This window comes from Vipera berus, assembly GCF_964194415.1.
Source record: "Vipera berus genome assembly, chromosome: Z".
In the NCBI taxonomy this organism is placed as follows: domain Eukaryota; kingdom Metazoa; phylum Chordata; class Lepidosauria; order Squamata; family Viperidae; genus Vipera; species Vipera berus.
This window is the reverse complement of record NC_138205.1, coordinates 80,559,321-80,578,127: the sequence shown is the minus strand read 5'-3', so window position 1 is coordinate 80,578,127 and position 18,807 is coordinate 80,559,321. Positions and strand designations below refer to the sequence as shown.

General features: G+C 37.5%; 1 protein-coding gene across 5 annotated transcripts in view; it reads right to left on the bottom strand.

Moving 5' to 3' along the window:
• PIK3R4 (phosphoinositide-3-kinase regulatory subunit 4) overlaps positions 1 to 14,768 on the bottom strand; it is a 44,179-nt gene extending 29,411 nt beyond the window's left edge. For 2 of the 5 annotated variants that reach the window (XR_014028463.1, XM_081343639.1), the window contains exons 1-7: positions 14,663 to 14,768; positions 10,889 to 11,651; positions 6,142 to 6,275; positions 5,439 to 6,021; positions 4,332 to 4,466; positions 1,856 to 2,077; positions 175 to 348 (exon numbers count right to left, since the gene is read on the bottom strand). Coding sequence is in view for 4 of the 5 variants with exons in the window: in XM_081343639.1 (XP_081199765.1) it covers positions 175 to 348; positions 1,856 to 2,077; positions 4,332 to 4,466; positions 5,439 to 6,021; positions 6,142 to 6,275; positions 10,889 to 11,618 (1,978 nt within the window). In the remaining variant the exon portion in view is untranslated. Of the gene's footprint in view, positions 1 to 174; positions 349 to 1,855; positions 2,078 to 4,331; positions 4,467 to 5,438; positions 6,022 to 6,141; positions 6,276 to 10,888; positions 11,652 to 13,610; positions 13,823 to 14,662 lie in introns of all 5 variants that reach the window. The other 3 variants (XM_081343640.1, XM_081343641.1, XM_081343642.1) reach the window with 3 other exon arrangements.
• Between the last annotated feature and the right edge of the window lie 4,039 nt (positions 14,769 to 18,807).

Here is an 18,807-nt window from a genome sequence, read left to right as displayed (position 1 = left end):
TCTTTCCTAACTATCTGGATGTGTTCACACTACAATTGCAAGAACCCCATATTCTGGAAATCGCTTGGGTGATATTAAATTAAGGAGACTGACCATATACCATTAATTAAATTACATGCCATACAAAGATTTTTTAAACTGGGGAGAAGGGTGGAGGGGAAGGAGCTGACTTACCAATATCACACACAAACTCATATATATGAGGTTTCTGCAGAAGCCCTAATTGGCACATACAGGTAAGGGCATTGAGAGCTTTGTATATTACAAATTCTTCAACATCACTGAGTCCTTGTTGAAGCAAAGGCTTTAAAATGGAAGAACTTTGCCAGCCAACATAAGCAGCCACACCTAAAATCCAGGTAGATTTAAAAGATATAAATTATAATTCCTAAAAGACTAAATACTTTTACAAACTGAATTCATCCTATATTGGAAGACAATTCACCTGATTTTGAAAAAGAATGAAATTGAATTTCATTTTAAGACCAGAAGCTGTTTTCTATGGATTTCTTATATTCTTTTTCAGAATTTGTTGGCACTGTTTTAGTGCTTAATGGAAGACATCAGGGATGGGAAGCCCAGGACCATTCACATGTAACTGAGTTTCAATTCTCAGCATCCTTCATTACTGGCTGGACTATAAATGTAATTTAGCAATATCTGGAGGACCATGGCTTCCCTGAACTGTGGTATTAATTTTAAGGTAGAGGACTAACCATTAGTGCTAAATATGCAACCCTAATATATCTCTGATTATCATATACTGAAGGTAGACAACATGGGATGATTCATATCTATATGTCTACATCATTCCTGGTAGTCCTCAATTTAAGATCACATTTTCAATGACGGTTCAAAATTACAATGGCACTTTTCTGTTGGGTTTAACCTGTTAACTCTTTTTACAGTAGATAAGATGATAGGTCAAATTAGTTGAGTAAATAGAGATGTAGAAGTTTATAAATTGTAAACCTGTTTTGCAATGGGAGAAAATTATTGTTAAAATATATTCATAATATTCAACTGGGGAGGGGCAATTTATGTTTATGTTTTTTTTCTTTTTATGAACATTTCTGTTTTTGTCTTATTTCATTTTTTTGTTTTGTTTGTATTTTAACTTTGGGGAAAAAATAAAAAAATTCTTTTAAAAAATTACGATGGCACTAAATGATTTGCGACTGTGCAAATTTAGCTGTCAAGCATCCCTAATGTTATGCGATCACGTTCCAAGTGCTTACTCATGATTAGGACACTGCAGTAAGCCACAGTCATATGATCACCATTTGAGACATTCCCACCCAGATTCCCACAAGAAAAGTCAATGGGGAAGCAAGCAGGAAAGGTTGAAAAACTGTTCTTTTCTTCCCTAGGTGCCCTATTACAGTACCAAGATCTTGCAGTACTCCCACCTGAACTCTGTAGCATGTCCACATGCATGCATGTGGCCCTCATTAGCCTGCCTGTGTCTGGCTGACCCATGACACTCCCATACTCCCTTTTTGGGACTCTCGCCTCTTCCAGCTTAATGATTTAATGACTCATGAGGTTGTGATGTTTTGACAGCCATTGCTAAGTGATATGGTCACAATATGATCTGCTTCATGACTGCATTGCTTACTGGAGCAATCCCAGTCCTAACAGTCATTGTAACCTGAGTACTACCTACTGTATATAATATTCATGGTGCATCTGACTGGTCATCTTGTGAGAGACTTTACTGACTATTGGCACATAAATACAAACTGGTTCACCTGTTCACATTAAAGGGATTTGTTTACATATAAAATTCATCAGTTAATAAAACCATTCCTCCTATAATATAATGGATGCATTATTTCTGTTGCTAAGTACTTACCCACGATGCTGTCAAAAAATGCTCCCCGTAAATGCCAATCATTCTTATCATTTAGAAAAGTGATCATATGGGAGAGAAGTACATCGTTGGCTTTTTGTCGTCCGAAAAAAACACAAAGACGTGTGATCCCATTCTCCATTAAAGTCTGTTTAACAATGTTTTCTGGATCACTTAATAAAGTGACCACTTTTTGCTGAACCATTTCATGCAAGGCCTGAAGCTCTGCAAGAGTAACACAGAAACAGATAAGATAAGATGTAGAATATATGTTCACTATCATTCAATGCAATATATTATTTTTGTTCAGTAATCTCTTCTTTTATCTTTGCTGAATTGTTAACTTTTATGAAAATATAATAAATTATGCATTTTAACAAATTATGCTATGACATCATGAGTGCCAAATGCAACATACTATGTTACAAGAGAAAAAGTCTGGTCTACAATCCACCTCTCTTAAAACTATCATAAAAAGGTAAAGGTAAAGGTTCCCCCGCACATGCGTGCTAGTCGTTTCCGACTCTAGGGGCCGGTACTCATCTCCGTTTTAAAGCCGAAGAACCAGCATTTGTCCGAGGACATCTCCGTGGTCATGTGGCCAGCATGACTAGACGCCAAAAGCGCACGGAACGCTGTTACCTTCCCACCGGAGTGGTCCCTATTTTTCTACTTGCATTTTTACGTGCTTTCGAACTGCTAGGTTGGCAGAAGCTGGGACGAGTAACAGGCGCTCACTCTGCTACGCGGCACTCGGGATTCGACCCACCAAACAGCCGATCTTCTAATCGACAAGCTCAGCGTCCTAACCCACTGAGCCACCGCGTCCCAAAAACTATAATAATGTATGATAAATAAAAGAGGGAGCAGGACTTCAAAGCTAAGGGGAAATTTAAATATGAATTAATGTGGCATTCTCTCACATATTTTGAAAGTGAGCTATAGCAATACTTTATAACATTTGGCTATCAGACCATCAAAAACCCAAGATCAAGTCACTTACCGGTATGTTATGACATGGTGATGTTATTTGTTGGGGCATAGTTTAAATGTATCAGCTCATTTTGGGGAATTCTAAGAATGGGAATTGAGAATGAGAGATCTCTGGGAAGCAACTCTTTAAATCTTCTGGAAATTATGAAAAAGGGCCCAAAACCATACCCTGGAATTCAAGGAGTCAGTCTCCAAAAAATCTATAGGGAATCAGGTTAGGAAGGGTGGAATAATGGAAAGTAGGTTTAAAAAGAACATGAATGGCTTAGAGAGGGGGAAAAATTATGCTCCAACTAGTGAAGTAACTTCCATTCAATTCAAAAATCCTTCCAAGTTAGCATTGACCTTTCATTAGGTAATAATATCAGTTATGTAGGCCTAAAACAAGGCATTTAAAGTCTATTCTATTGCTCAAGTTGGAACTGGTGTAATAGTGCTCGAAACACAGAATCTCAGAATCAAATATCTCCAGTGGTGCACTTCAATATTAAAATAACTGCATATTAATTTCTTTCGCATATTCATAAGATGGCATGCATAAAGTCTTGTGTGTATATGTATATGTGTGTGTGTGTGTGTATATATATATATATATATATATATATATATATATATATATATATATATATATATATATATATGTCAAACGTTAACTATTTAGATTACCTTGCTAGGCCCCAAACATGGGGCAAATCTTCATTTCCTGTTTTCAGCCTATCTTGAAGGCCATCGAACAGGCTGTAGTCACACCGGACAGTTCATATATTTGTGTAAATTACTAACAAAGAATTAAGGGAGACTGAAATGCATTTCTAACTCATTAGTTTTCATCAGTCAGCCATACCCTTCTGAGATATGTATTTATGTATATGTGTGTGTGTGTGTGTATGTGTATGTGTATATGTATGTATACTGTACACGAGATCCATATAAAATTTGAAAATCTTCTTAACCAGAAGATTGACCAACTTAATAGCGGTATTTATTTTTTGAGATAAATTGTGATTTAACAAAGGAACATTAACATGCAATCTACTAAGTGGATTGTTAACAACACTAACTCACTGTTCTTCTATTTTATTTAAATGCTTTAGATAAGGGTCTTCAAACTTGGTCCTTTTATGACTTGTGGACTTCAACTCCCAGAATTTCTCAGCCAGCATGGCTGGCTGAGGAATTCTGGGAACTGAAGTCCACAAGTCATAAAAGGGCCAAGTTTGAAGACCCCTGTTGTAGATTATGATAAAATAGCATAATTTCCAAAAAAGGGGGAATTTTTGGTATCTTTTTGGAATCAGACAACATTCTGCCAGATATAGTGCAACTGCAACTTCCATAATTCCTAGCCAGCATATTTTGAAAGTTCTAGGCTTGGAAAGTTCTAGGCTTTCAAAAAGCATGAAAAACAGAAATCCTATCCTGTAGATGTTTACCTGGAAATTACATGCATCATACTTAAGGTAAGTCAGTATAAGAAATACATTACCAGTATCATAATTTTCACTAGGATGTGTTGCATCATCTGTTTCTTCACTGTTTGGTTCATTTTCCATGTTCAGAGTTTTCAACTGGACTAGCTCCAAAAATCTCAGAGCAGTTTCAGCCAACAATGCTATGTTCTCTGCAAAAATGAAAAGAAAAAGCAAAGTGTCACAGAATAAATATAACTAGAACTATATTAATCTTAGTCATAGAAGGTTCACTAATGCCTTCCAAACCCTCTAAAATAACTTCCATTAAAAAAGTACATTTTTCTAGGTAATTTCCAAAGATGCCTCTCTCTATATTTATATAATTGGGCTTGTTCACCTAAAAACTCTGAATGGTTCTTGGATGACCACCCAAAGAAAACTGAAAAATGAACTAAGATTTTTTCTCAATCCTATAAAGTAATTATTACATTCTTAAAATACAAACATAACAATGTACATTTCAGGAAAAAGTTGGTAGTGCACTGAATGTGAACACTGTTTCCATGGGTAATATTAATTATCCTTCCAGACTCCTTCTCCAGGCTACAAGAAAGACTAATTTGTAATATCATATTTATTGTTAAGAGTACCTCTTGGTCCCACATAAGCATTCTCAAGGAAATACCATAAGCTTATTTTTTTTGTTTCATTAAAAAAAAGCTGGTAATAGAAATATAGTGTCCCATTAAGTTATATAGATAGCAGAGAGCCTTCTTATACAACCCATATTGGGTAAATGCTTGAAAATAGCCACAATCACTATGGGAGGAATTGTATGACTCCATACATATCCTTGAGAGACATTCTGTGTGAGAAACTAGAACATTATTTTAAAGTTTCAGGGCATCCACCAACTTGATTATATAGAGATGCCTATACAAAATGGCACTGAATATTACACAAAATCAAGAAACATTCTTGCTATGAAAGTTGTATCCAATTATCAATCTTGATTTTTAATAACTTAAAGTCTCATATAAAGGAATAAAATTCAGTACCTAAATCACCTTTACATGTAATTAGCTGCCATCTTTATTATTTACAAGAAAAACAAATAACAGATGAACAAATGAGTCCTAGTAATTTTTCATCTTATCTCCCAGCCCACACTCACTTCTTACCAGCATATGCTAGTCTGACAATAGTTGCTTCGTCCTGGGCCAGGTGTGCAATACCTGGCAATATGTACTCTGGATAGATATTGGTATCATTCCGTGGAACTTCTTTAACCAAAGTCAGAACTTTAGTGAGTGTCCTAACAGCCTCTGCCCTCACTCGGGGCACAGAGTCATTGCTGAAGTGCAAGAGATAAGGGGTGATACGATCCAGTAGGATTTCTACACTTAACTTAGGTGTCAACTGAAGAATCAACTCCAAGGCAGCCAGTTTTGAATCACAGTATTTCAGTGTCTGCAGGCACGAAGTTATCACTGACACCAAGATGACTAATCCGTTTTCCTTTGTCTCTCCCTCAGCCTTTTCTGTTTGATCATGCCCACAGAGATTGTGGATTATATTGTCCAGGTCTTTACGGATAACAAGGATGCGCTCATCAGCAGATACAAAGGTTTCCTTGGCAAATTGTGCCATATATGGCTGAAGGAAAGTGTAGAATATTTCTGGAAATGCATTGTTACGTTGTTGCTTCAAGTAATCTTCAGCTGCTAAACGTTTTTCAGGTTCACACCGGATCATCTGAATAACCTTCAGGGGGGAAAAAAGAGGCCAAGGTAGCAGAGTGAAGGGGGACAATTCAGAAAGAATGCTGTTAAATAAATACAAAAAAATGCAGTAAGCCACCATAAAGGGAGTAGAATTATTTACCAATTCTCTAATACTTCGATCTTCAATTTTACTCAGGACCTGTTCAGGGGAAAAGAGGCCATTTCTATATGCCAAAAGCTGTGACAAATCAAAGAGAGGCACACCTTCTGTAAACAGCTCAGCTATTACACAACCTAGGGGGGGGAGGAAAGAAAATAAGGAGCAGACAATTATGATTTATTTATTTATTTATTATTTCTAAACCACATTTACTGGCTTCGATGATCATAACAAAATCAGTTAAGTTTTCTAACTACTAGATCTGGACTATCTACAATGTGCTATTAGCACTCTTTAACCCTATAATTACAACTATGGAAAGTTTTAATTTTTAATTCCACGCTTATCTAAAACCACCTGCTTTGGACAGCTCTATTCTAGATTGCTAGTAAAAATATCACATACCTGGCTGTTGTTTAACATGAAAAAAATCATTCCATATTTGCATGCCAAAATCCTGATTAGATGAAAACGCATATGCTCTATTAATTTGTGTTCATTTGTTAAAAATGTGAGAGAGCATTCTTCACATATACAACCTAGCTGCAATGGGATCATATTGATCTACTCATCATGTGGACTCAACATTTCTGAGACCATGTAAAAAACAAAAAGGATCAGCTTTCTCCACTTCCTTAATAATTCTCATATGTTTAGTAGCCTAATTGTACAGTATTAGTCTGCATCTTGCAGCTAGGAAAAAGGAGGCAGTGAGATTTATGGAAAATTAAACTTGGAGTAAGGAATTCAGTTTCCATTTTTCCTAAGCCAACATGGCCAATGTCAAGAGAGATAGTGGAGTTTTGCCAAAGTATCTAGAAGCCATCAAGGCAACCACCGTTATTGTAACTTTTAAAAGAAACAGAAACCCTACCTCGTTGAAGTGAGAGAAAAAAAATATTACTCATATTGGTGTTTTTTTTCCTGGTATCCTAAGAAATCCAGAAAAGATCAAACAAACAGAACAAAAAAATTGATTCTCTTTCAACAGGTATTAAAAGTAGTGGCTCGAAACAAAGTAAAAGGTGTAGATTTGGCTTTTCAAATTGATAAGACAGGTATATGCAGCCTCTGATAATAGATTTCCCAATAGTTGGCTATAGCAAGATCATTTAAACATATTTGGAAGCTCACTTTAAAGAAAGTTTGGACCCTGAATATATATATGGGAAGTGCCATGATCAAATATTTGTCATGATGATTAATTAAAAACAGGTATACTACACTTCCAATCCTGTCTTGGAGCATCATTCTGACACACTCTACCCATCATACTCTTGCATTAAAACAATTGCCAACACCTGCTTTAAATTATTGCCAACTGATAATATTAGGAGCATATTCACTGGAGAGACTTTTCACTTCAACTGAAAAGAAAGCCATCAAATATAATAACAGGGAAAGGATCAGTTATGCAATTTGGCTTGCTAAAAACCTAAAGATATTGTTTCTACTTCTTTTTATTTGATGTATAGATTTTTGCAACTACATACAGTGATTACTTTAAGTACAAGTTAGCAAAGACAATACAACAAGTACGGTAATGTAAAAAGCTCCTGTGCCTTTTGTGAAGCCACAATGAAGCTTGAAATTATTCATACAAGTAAACAACCTGCACAAACTATCTAATCTAAAATCAGATGAAAATTGAATACTAGAAAAATATTATTTAAATGTTCTGTTTTATTATTATAGTATTCGATATTATCAAAATAGTTTATAATTTTGTTACTCATCTGTTTAGGGTTACTTAGAAGACTCAATCTGAAACATTGTCTACAACAGGGGTGTCAAACTCGCAATGTCATGTGACGTGTCGTGACGTATCATGATTTGTTTTCCATTGCCAGCAATGGGGTGGGTGCGGTTTCGCCATGATGCATCCGGCGTGTGGGCTAGCAGTTTGACACCCCTGGTCTACAACTTTTTAAAGCAGCCCTTGTTTCTCTTGGAGCCATGGAGGAACTGCAAAGGACAATTGTATATCAGGAAATGAATTAAGTGCATTTATTAATTTAAACAAATTAATTATTATGTTTACTGCTTTCTTGGGTCATCCATGTCTTCATCATCTTCTCTCTGGGTTACTGCAACATGCTATACAAGGAATTGCTCCTAAAGACCACTTGGAAACTTCAGCCGGTCTGGAATGAAGCGATGGGAGTAGTAATGGGGGCCTCTAGGGTTGCCCATATAACCCCTCTATTATTATAATGCCAGGTTTGTTTTTTATTGTTTTATATTTTAACTGGTTGTGTTTTACAGTTTTTAAAATGATTTTATATGTTTTTTAATCTTTTTAAATCTTTCAGATTTAATAAATAAATATGTCAGTCATTTACAATAAGAAAACAATAAAATACAAAATAAGCAATATTTAAACAAAGTTTAATAAAAATAAAAACTGGATACATAATTACAGGAAGTGCCCAAAAGTTGTTATAATAAGGACCTTCCAAATTTCGAGGAGCAGCAGCTTTCTACAGCCAAGGAACTTTACCACAAAGACCCTCTGGTAAGAAACTACTAGATGAGACTCAGCAACTTAAGAGTATATAGCAGGATCTCCCATCATGCTATTGCATATTTATCTCTATAGTAAAGGTATGTTAATATATATTTTGCCCCATATTCATTTAGAGGTTGATATGTTAGAACATTAACTTGGAATTTGGCCTTAATTGACAGCCAATGCTATTGCGTCATCAAAAGTTAACATGTGAACCACCAGTTGCCCTTCTCAATAACCAGGCAGCTGAAGTCTGAATGTCATGAAAATTCAGGAGCAGCTATAAAGCACGTCCCACCTATAATTGTTGAAAAATATTATGTTTGAATTGCCATTTATTTGAAGCATCTTTTTCTATTTTCCTAGCATACAAATATACAGAAACTATTTTTATTCAGCATATTTTACAACTCTAGATCAACTATAGAAATATCAAAAAAAGTTTCCTTGGGACAATATGATTTCAAAACACAGATGGCCACAAACCCACAACTATTTGCCTCCCCTGTGTGTCAAAACTAACTGCTTGCAGAATACTAAAAATCGGAGAAAACAAGGCTTGATCTTTCATAGTTAACGGCTTTCTGGGTATGGCACTTTTTACAAAAACAGTAAGAACTTCCAGATATTCTTCTATATATATTCTGAAGTAGTGTATCACATTCACCCAAAAAACAAACTTAGCTTTATTATTTCCAAGGAAGCTTTAAGGTAACCAGCTAGGTAAATTGTTGCAGAATTCAACCTGGGTTAGTCACCGGGACCAAAGTTTCAGTCTTCAGAGCTTTCTGACTTGTGCTGGAGCCTATCCTCAGGAAACTTCTCTCTACCAAAATGTGCTTTAGGCTGTTCTATGCACAGTATTTATATAGTGTCTGGTTATATGTGGCTTTTTATTTGTTGATTGGGGTGTTGATGGCTGGCTATTAAGTTGCTGGCTGTTATTTTCTTGTGCTGCCAAGTCCTCTGCTCCCAAGTACTTGATAAACTGGTGATAAATCCTGCTGAGTGACAAGGGGCGCATTTCCCAGGCTTCAATCATTTCTCTATTTTGTACCTGCTCAGCCAACAATTTTAGTAGCTGTGAAATTGAATGTATGTCCTTGTTCATTACAATGTGAGGCTACCAATGATTTTGGGTCCCCACACTTGACCATTTGTTTATGTTCTTGCAATCTGGTGGTTAGCTTCCTCCCTGTCTGTCCTACGAAGTCAAAGGGTAACCCATGCATGGGATCTGGTAGATTACATTAGAAGTTTCTCCCACCTCCAAGTGATCTTTGCAATACATGATTTATCCTCATATAGTAGCCTCTGGGCAGTGCGTAATCCCCACCTGCAGATCTCAGAAGCTACATTCTATTGCTTCCGAAATGTTTTTGATGTATGGCAGGGTGTACCATGTAGTTAGTCTTGTATCTTCTTTCTTCCTTTCTCTCCCTTGCATGCTGCACAGGCATCTTCTATATAACAACCATTTTGGAAGCAGTAGAATGCAGCCTCCAAGATCTGCAAGTCAGTCAACAAGAGTGTTTTATTTATCATCAGCTTATCAGGTCCTTAGGAGCCAAGTACTTGGCAGCACAAAGAAACAATAGCCAATGACTTAATAGCCGGCCATCAACATCCCAATCAACAAATAAAAAGCCACACACAACCAGATACCACATAAATAGTACACATATAATAGTCCAAAGTACACACTCTGGTAGAGAGTTCCTTGAGGATGGGCTCCAGCACAAGTCCAAATTTCGAAAGCCTAAACCTCTGGTCCTGTTGACTGACCTAGACTGGATCCTGCAATACTATCCTGGGACACATATTATTTGTCTTCATTCATTAGATAAACTGAATTAATCACATGATGGCCAGATAATTTAGAGTGATTCTCAAGCTTCATAACTTTATGATGGGTGGACTTCAGTTTCCACAATTCCTCAGCCAGCATGGGTTCAAGCTACCACAATTGAGGAACATTGCTTTAGAGAACAGATCCCCAAAATTGCAGTATTGTGTGCTGGCTGGGTCTTCTGGGAGTTGAAGTCCACATATCTTAAGGTTACAAAGTTTGAGAAACTTTGTAGTAGTTGATCCCAAATTTTCACAGAAGCTCCCCTAGCTTCTTCCAGAAATCAGAACATACTTTTCAATACTAATTTTCAAAATTGAAGTGTTTACTACTCATTATTTATGAAGGCAAAACACAGATTATCCTTAACTATTATTACTTTGAAATACCTGCAGAAAATATATCCATTGCACGTTTCAATTCCCCTCTGCTGCGTTGATTACTGTTGACCAAATCAACCAGGGGAGTGGAAGGATCTCGTATATTCTCCAATTCTGTGGCAAACATACTGCCATCAACAAAGCGCTCTGGAGCAATGTAACATGTTCTCCTTCTCGAAGTATCAAAGAAATAATTGAAATCAGCAGGATTGTCTTCAGGGAGGTAGGTTGGTTTAAAGCTTGCAAAATCTGTTAAAAGGACCCAGTTCCAGCTGGTCACCATCACATTTTCAGTTTTGATGTCTCCATGCCGGACTCCAGACCTGTGTGCTTGATCTACTGCAGTCAAGATCTGGAAAGCAATCCATCTCTTTTCAATGTTGTTTAGGAATGGCCGGGTACTAATTCGATCATAAAGATTATCTCGCACATATTGTCTGAACAACATGGCTGCTTTTTCAGATAATGTGGCTTTCTGAAAAGGAAGACAATTTTGTGCAGAATGCAATCGTATTTTCAGTTCCTCCAACTCCTGCTTGTAACTAGTTAATGGTAAAGTTGGATCCTGAATGGCAAACACTTTGACAACCACTAAGCCTTCTCGATGTTTAGCTCGGGCAACTTTAAAAAAACGAGTGCTGCCCAATCTTTTGTCATATTCAAAATCATGGATGTCTGAGAAGTAGCTGTCAACAGAAAGTATCTGAGAGGGGGCAATGCCAGCCAGCTGATTCCCCATTGCAACTTCTTCACTTTAATATTACTATGCCACCTAAAAAACACAAAGTTATTTTGTCACTTTGACTGATATTGTTCTCAATCTAAAATATTTATGCACTTCTCCCATTCAAATTATTAACAGAGTTGCTCTATAATTTATAATAAAAAATAATAAGTTTAGTAATTATTTCATTTATGTAATTTAATTAAAACTTATAACTCTATAAAACTATTGATTAAAATATATTTTTACCCTTCAGAACTCAAAGCAGTTTCTCAGTAGCCAAATCTTTCACAAAAAAATCCCATTTTACTTATATGTTTTTGTGGTCCCTTATATTAATTTCTGTCATTACAGTTTTTCTTTCCTGATATCTACTTATATAAATCAATGGTTACAACAGAAGCCCAATTTATTTTACATTTTTAAATCATGGTAATTATTAAAAATATTCCCAAGGATCTAAGTGGTTTATTAAATCTTATCCTTTTTTACAAGAAGCAAACAAAACTATATTGTAATTTATTAAAACAATTACATTATTTATAAAACAATGGATAGATTTTTTTCTGGACCAGATTATGATTATACCTATAGTGATTAAAGTTATCAAATTTAAAAGGTGTATTATTGCTAATAAAGCTTGTAAATGGCAATCATCTGACCCTAAGTTGAGGCCTGGTCACAAAGTCACTTTTTTCAATGCTGTCATAACACTGAATGCTCACTAAACAGGTCACTCATTAACTGAGGACTACCTGTATATTTATTCTCCTTCTCCTGAGGTGGTGAAAATATTTCCTAATCTTAGAACACAGGTCCCCAACCTTTTTAGCACCAAGGACCAGTTCCATGGAGAGGTTTTCTGCAGACCGGAGGAGGCATGGTTTCATGTACTGCCTGCATCCCGCAGATGGGGCTTTGCTTGTTTGCGTGGACCAGTTACTGGCATGCCTGGTGCCGGTCCATGGACTGGGGGTTGGGAACCCCTGTCTTGGAACCCTAAAAACTTATCATGGCAGAGATGGAGCAAGAATAACCTTATATCAGCTGAATGCAGAGCATCTTGTCTACCACAGTGGCCCTGGGAATAATTGTGCCTTTATATTAAACTGATGTTACAACTTCTTTTTGCTGAACTAAAAAGGAAAGGGAAAACAAAGCATCCCCCCTAGTTACATGATCAAAAATCAGACACTTGGCAACAGGCTTATATTTATGATGGTTGGAGTGTCCCAGGGTCATGTAATCACCTTTTGTGACCTTCTGACAAGCAAAGTCTATGGGGAAGCCAGATTCATTTAACAACCATGTTACTAATGTAACAAATGTAGTGATTGTGGATGTAAGTTGAGGACTTTATGTATTACACTTATATCTTGCCTTTATTTTTTTACAACTCAGTGTGGCATACGTATGTTTCCTACCTATTTCTTGTGGGGTCAAATGATAATGTTACATAAACAATAAATATTATTGCTAATATAAACTACAGCCAATGACCTTAACAATTACCACAAAAAGCTTACACTTACTATACCTAAGGGACTACATTCTATGTCTACTGTATGTATTGTTATAATTTTTCTGACTTTCAGTAATTCAAGTTGCAAGTCTATCTAGAGTCATTGGTAGTCAGGCAGCCTATAAAAGGTATAAATAAAGCTATAAAGCTATCTTTCTTCCAAATTTAAATTTCTGATATTTTTTTAAGTTGCACTTTATGCTTTAGTCCTTTGTTATACTTTTTTCAGCCATTGTCCCTAATATTTATATACATATATTTTTGAGCAATCTACTTGCTTAGCAGTTTGCTATTTAGTAGGTAAACACTTTGATTTTTTTATGACAATTTTATATTCCTGTTAGTTTTAATATTAAAATTCCTTAGTATTGTATCTGCATTTATAGCATTACAATGAATTATTTTATTTACTTCCACTGATTTTAGAAAACATTATGCAATAACTGTAGAAAATGCTAGTCAGTGATCATAATAGTAAACTTAACTGAAAAAGATTTTGTGAAGCGGCAACACCAGAATTACTGCTTGTCTCTCCTCCAGTATTATCTTCTGGGCCAGTACTGTAATGTACAATATCCAGCTTCTTTCTGAAATTTATTGTCAAATATAAACTTCACATCTTACTGTCCCGTTTTAGGTTTCCCATATTAGGTCTTTTCATATGCTGAATTACATTTCTCTAACCTGCATGGACATTCTTCAGGAAGAATGAACAAAGAAACATTCTGTACTTTTTTCACATTCCTAGAAAGGCCATTTACACCTATACACCATTAAGGTATAGAAAGAGTTGAACTATAAAGTGGTTTACCTAGTTCTGGCATAACAGTTTATCAACCCAGCTGTTTTTGAGAATGATGATGATTAAACAAATCATTGTACTTGTGACAAGTTGAAACCAACTGGCTCGTCAAAATCAATTTGTCTGCTTTTCTCTTCATTTCTACAAAATTTCACTGCCTATCATCTCCTCTCCCCACCCCCAATCGGATGATCTTGATACGTTGTCAAGCCATAGGTCTCTGCTTTTAGCAGTCCCTTATTGCCATCAAACAACAACTCCTTGAGGAACATCTTGACTGGGATCTACTGCCTTCGCTGGCTCCTCGTTAGGCTTCGGTAGCTAATGGCAGACTTGAGCTTGGACTTTCCAAGCCCTTTACTCGCCACATCCTACTCGCTTGTAGGGGGAGTTCAAACAGGAGCGCAAGAATTTTCTAAAATATTGCGAAATAGTGGCATTCTTCCAAAGAAAGCAAGTGGAAAGCCCCAAATTGAGGGGGTCTTTTTTCCTCCACCCGGCCTCCCGCCTGATGCCACAGGACTACCTGCCCGCACGGTCAGCGACCCCCGGGTATGCTTTGTTGGCTGCCGAAGACGCGCGACCGTAGTCCGAATCACCTTCTGCAAAACTGCTCTTAATGCCCCACAAGCGCATCCACCAGCTTCCATGCTACAGATGGACCAAGCCCCGAGAAAGCTAGCAAGCTAGCTCTCTTGCCCGTATTTTCAGCCGCTCCCTCCTTCCACGACTCACCCCTTTGTCGCCAAAACTAGAGGGGGCCCGACCCTGGGGCAACCCAGGCCAACAGGGCCCAGAGCGATTTCAGCTTCTTTGCTTACACGGAACCGGTAAGCATTACACAAAAGGAAGGAGGAGGTGGCGTCGTGAGCTCACATCCTGACGGGGTGAGAAGACGTAACCCGGGAGGCTGGCCGGTTGAACACCAGCCTTGCCTCTGGGTTAAGAGAGCCAGCGAAGAAGCCGTGCGGAAGGTGGGGCATAGCTTAGGCAGATAAGGTCGGTAGGGGTTGGAAGAGGAGCTGCAGGAGCACAGAAATGTCGGCGTTTTAACTCTCACAACCCTGATTGGGAGGGACGCCTCCGTGGTTGTGACTGGTTCGCTGCCCTCGAAGGAGCTTCCTACCAATTTGGGGTTCAATCCTTGATCCGAGAGATGGGTTAACTTATGGATTCGTCGTACTCACTCACCTGCCTTTACACTCAGTACTGTGCCTGTTTAGTCCGTAAGGCTGAAGGCATTTGCTAACTGCTTTTCCCCCATGCTGTATTTTGAGGTCTTCATCTGCTCAGAGGACCAACTTTCACTGTTGACATTCATCAACTGTGTGGGATTCCAGTTTTTGTATTTAAGCTTATTTATGGAATTTATACTCCAGCCATTTGCACACACTTCAGACAACTAGTAAGGTATAACCATGCTTAATAACAAAAGCATGAATGAACCATACTAACAATACTCTACAAAATACAGGGCCAAGAAGGAATCTTGAATCACAAATACTCTTATGAAAGAGCCAGGTGTAATGTTTTTCCAAAATATTAAAAGTGAGCAGTGGAAGGGGTCATGATGAAAAAACCTGCTTTAAGGAGGCAAGGACCAAAGTATTTTTAAACCAACTCCATAGTGGACTCATTCTTTTTCACAAGAGACAATAAAATGATAATAATCTGACCAGTCCAGTCAGGAATTGTAGAGTTGTAATCCATACATATTAAAAGGCCTTTGGGCCTGGAAGGTTGAATTATAATGTGCAGCCATCAAAAGTTATATACTGTATTTGCATAAGCATAAATTATTTTTGTTTGCAATATTTGCACTTAATTAACAAGTGAAGCAATATCTGACTGGGCAATATGGTATTTCATGATTTAATCAGATTATTCAGTGAATCCCTGAGTGACTGCATGTTTGAATCTCAAACTTGTCACCCACATTTTAGCCTAGAATTGTATATGAAGTGTACAAAAAAGCTAATGAATTGGCTTACTGGTATAATTTATATTATGTTCCTGTTAAGCCATAGTATCATTTTTAGGTTTTGAAGCTTTTCAAACGGAGCAGTTTAGAGTGCATTGGTGTAAGTGTAATTTGTTGTTGTTGTTAGCTGCAAAGTCGTGTCCGACCCATCGCGACCCTATGGACTATGTTCCTCCAGGCCTTCCTATCCTCTACCATCTTCTGGAGTCCATTTAAGCTCACGCCTACTGCTTCAGTGGCTCCATCCAGCCACCTCATTCTCTGTCGTCCCCTTCTTCTATTGCCCTCAATCTTTCCCAGCATGAGGCTCTTCTCCAGTGAGTCCTTCCTTCTCATTAGGTGGCCAAAGTATTTGAGTTTTAGCTTCAGGATCTGGCCTTCTAAAGAGCAGTCAGGATTGATTTCCTCTAGGACTGACCGGTTTGATCGTCTTGCAGTCCAAGGGATTTGCAGGAGTCTTCTCCAGCACCATAGTTCAAAGGCCTCAATTCTTTGGCGCTCAGCCTTTCTTATGGTCCAACTTTCACTGCCATACATTGCAACTGGAAAGACCATAGCCTTGACTATACGCACTTTTGTTGACAGGGTGATGTCTCTGCTTTTTAGTGTGCTGTCTAAATTTGTCTTGGCTTTCCTCCCAAGGAGCAAGCGTCTTTTAATTTCTTGGCTACAGTCCCCATCTGCAGTGATCTTAGAGCCCAGAAAAATAAAATCTGTCACTACCTCCATTTCTTCCCCATCTATTTGCCAGGAATTGAGAGTGCTGGATGCCCATGATCTTGGTTTTCTTAATGTTAAGTTTCAACCCAACTTTTGCACTCTCCTTCTTCACCTGCAACAAGAGGCTCTTTAGTTCTTCTTCACTTTCTGCCATTAGAGTGGTATCATTTGCATATCTTAAGTGTAATTTACTTGCAGTCAATTGGAGAAATAAGAGTAACAGGGCATATCCATAGTTGATGGAAACCTAAAAGTATAGAAGAAAAAAGTAAATTTTTATAAAGGTAAAAAGAGAAAGGAAGATTGTGTGTGTGTGTGTGTGTGTGTGTGTGTGTGTGTGTGTGTGTGAAAGGTACACTTTTATATACAGGAGAAAATTTATTGCTAATTGCCAATATATACATGTTCAATATATACTACGTATTCCAACACTATTATTATGATCCTGATAAAATTATAACTGTTCAGTCTTGATTTACTGCAAGGTACTATTTATTTATATACTTACTTACTAAATTTATTTGCCGCCTATCTCAATGTGGGACTACTCTAGGCAGCTTACAACAATAAAAAAATAAAATGAGTATAAACAGAAGTAAAATAATAGAACAATAAAATAAACAATGAAAAAGAAAACAGCAAAAATACATCAATATGATAATGAAAAGATCAGTGAGTGGAGAGTGGAGAGCACAGTGGGGGGAGGTGGCGTCTACCATAAATCCAGCAGCCACCTCCAGTGTGGAGCTCCTCTATTTGGTCCTCAGACCAACAGCACAGCCAGGTCTTCAGGCTCTTATGCAAATATTGAGTAGTGGGCCTCAATAGGCAAGGAGCAGACCAGCATAGTTACAACCTTATTTATTGACTCAAACTAGAACTGGAAAACTGCAGGCAATTGCCTGTAATTTATACACTGAGACCACAGGGCCTTAACCAATCACAATACTTTTAAAATCCAACCAAATGTGAGTGTTCAAAGTTTCCCTCCAAAACAGTTGGAGTTAACAGTAAGGGTCATCTAAAGGTTAGTTTCATTTTAGCTTCACAAGCAGTTGGAGTTGTTATATATATATATATATATATATATATATATATATATATATATATATATATATATATATATATTTGTTTTCGTAGATTCTCGCGGGTGTCTGTATGTGTAGGTCTAGAGTCTCGGGTTTCTTCCCGCGTTCCTTTCATCTTCAGAAAGTTGTGGCGACGTTTCGACGAAATCCCATCCGTCATCATCAGGCCGGAGTGTTCCTCCTGCTGCTTTCAGGAGCAATGCGTGGTCTGTCTGTTCCTTTCCTTCCACAGACAGACCACGCATTGCTCCTGAAAGCAGCAGGAGGAACACTCCGGCCTGATGATGACGGATGGGATTTCGTCGAAACGTCGCCACAACTTTCTGAAGATGAAAGGAACGCGGGAAGAAACCCGAGACTCTAGACCTACATATATATATATATATATATATGTTATATATATATATATTTTCAATACATAACAGCAAAGATAGGGGAATGTGGGTGAAGGGATTTTATTATGCTTACCAATGTAGGGCAAACTTCAAAGGCTCTTTCCCCCCACATCTGGAGATCCCTGTTAGGATCCCAAGAAGCTTTCACTTCTCAGCGGGAGGAAACCGACAGCCACTGAAGCGTGAGTCTTAGAGCGCTCCTGGGTATTTGACCTAGAAGACCCCTGTGCTTCATCTTTGCGGTGGATCCATGTCTGAGGAACCCGAACACCTGAATTCAACGAGGTTTCATGCTTCTCCACTGACAAGAGAAAGGGAGAAATTGCAACAGGCGCCTTGGTGAGTAAAAGATAAAAAAGCATTGGAAAACCTAGAATAAGACAGGAGGTTGATTGCTCCGACTTGTCCTCTAGAGATAAGCATAAAAATAATAAAAAAATGAAACATAAAGAAATAAATGAAGAAATGAGTAAGAAAAGAGGGAGTCGAGAAACTGTCTTCTAATACAGGATAGAGAGTGATTTAAGGAAAGTAATTAAATTGGAATGTAATTTTTTTGCAGAGGTTTTGGTAATTTTGAAATAAGATAGGGGGCTGATCTCCCCAACTGGTCCTCCAGAAGAAAAATTAATTACTAAATTACAAATTAACTAAGTGAAAAGGGAGGAAGCCGAGAAACTATCTTGAAAAGAAAGG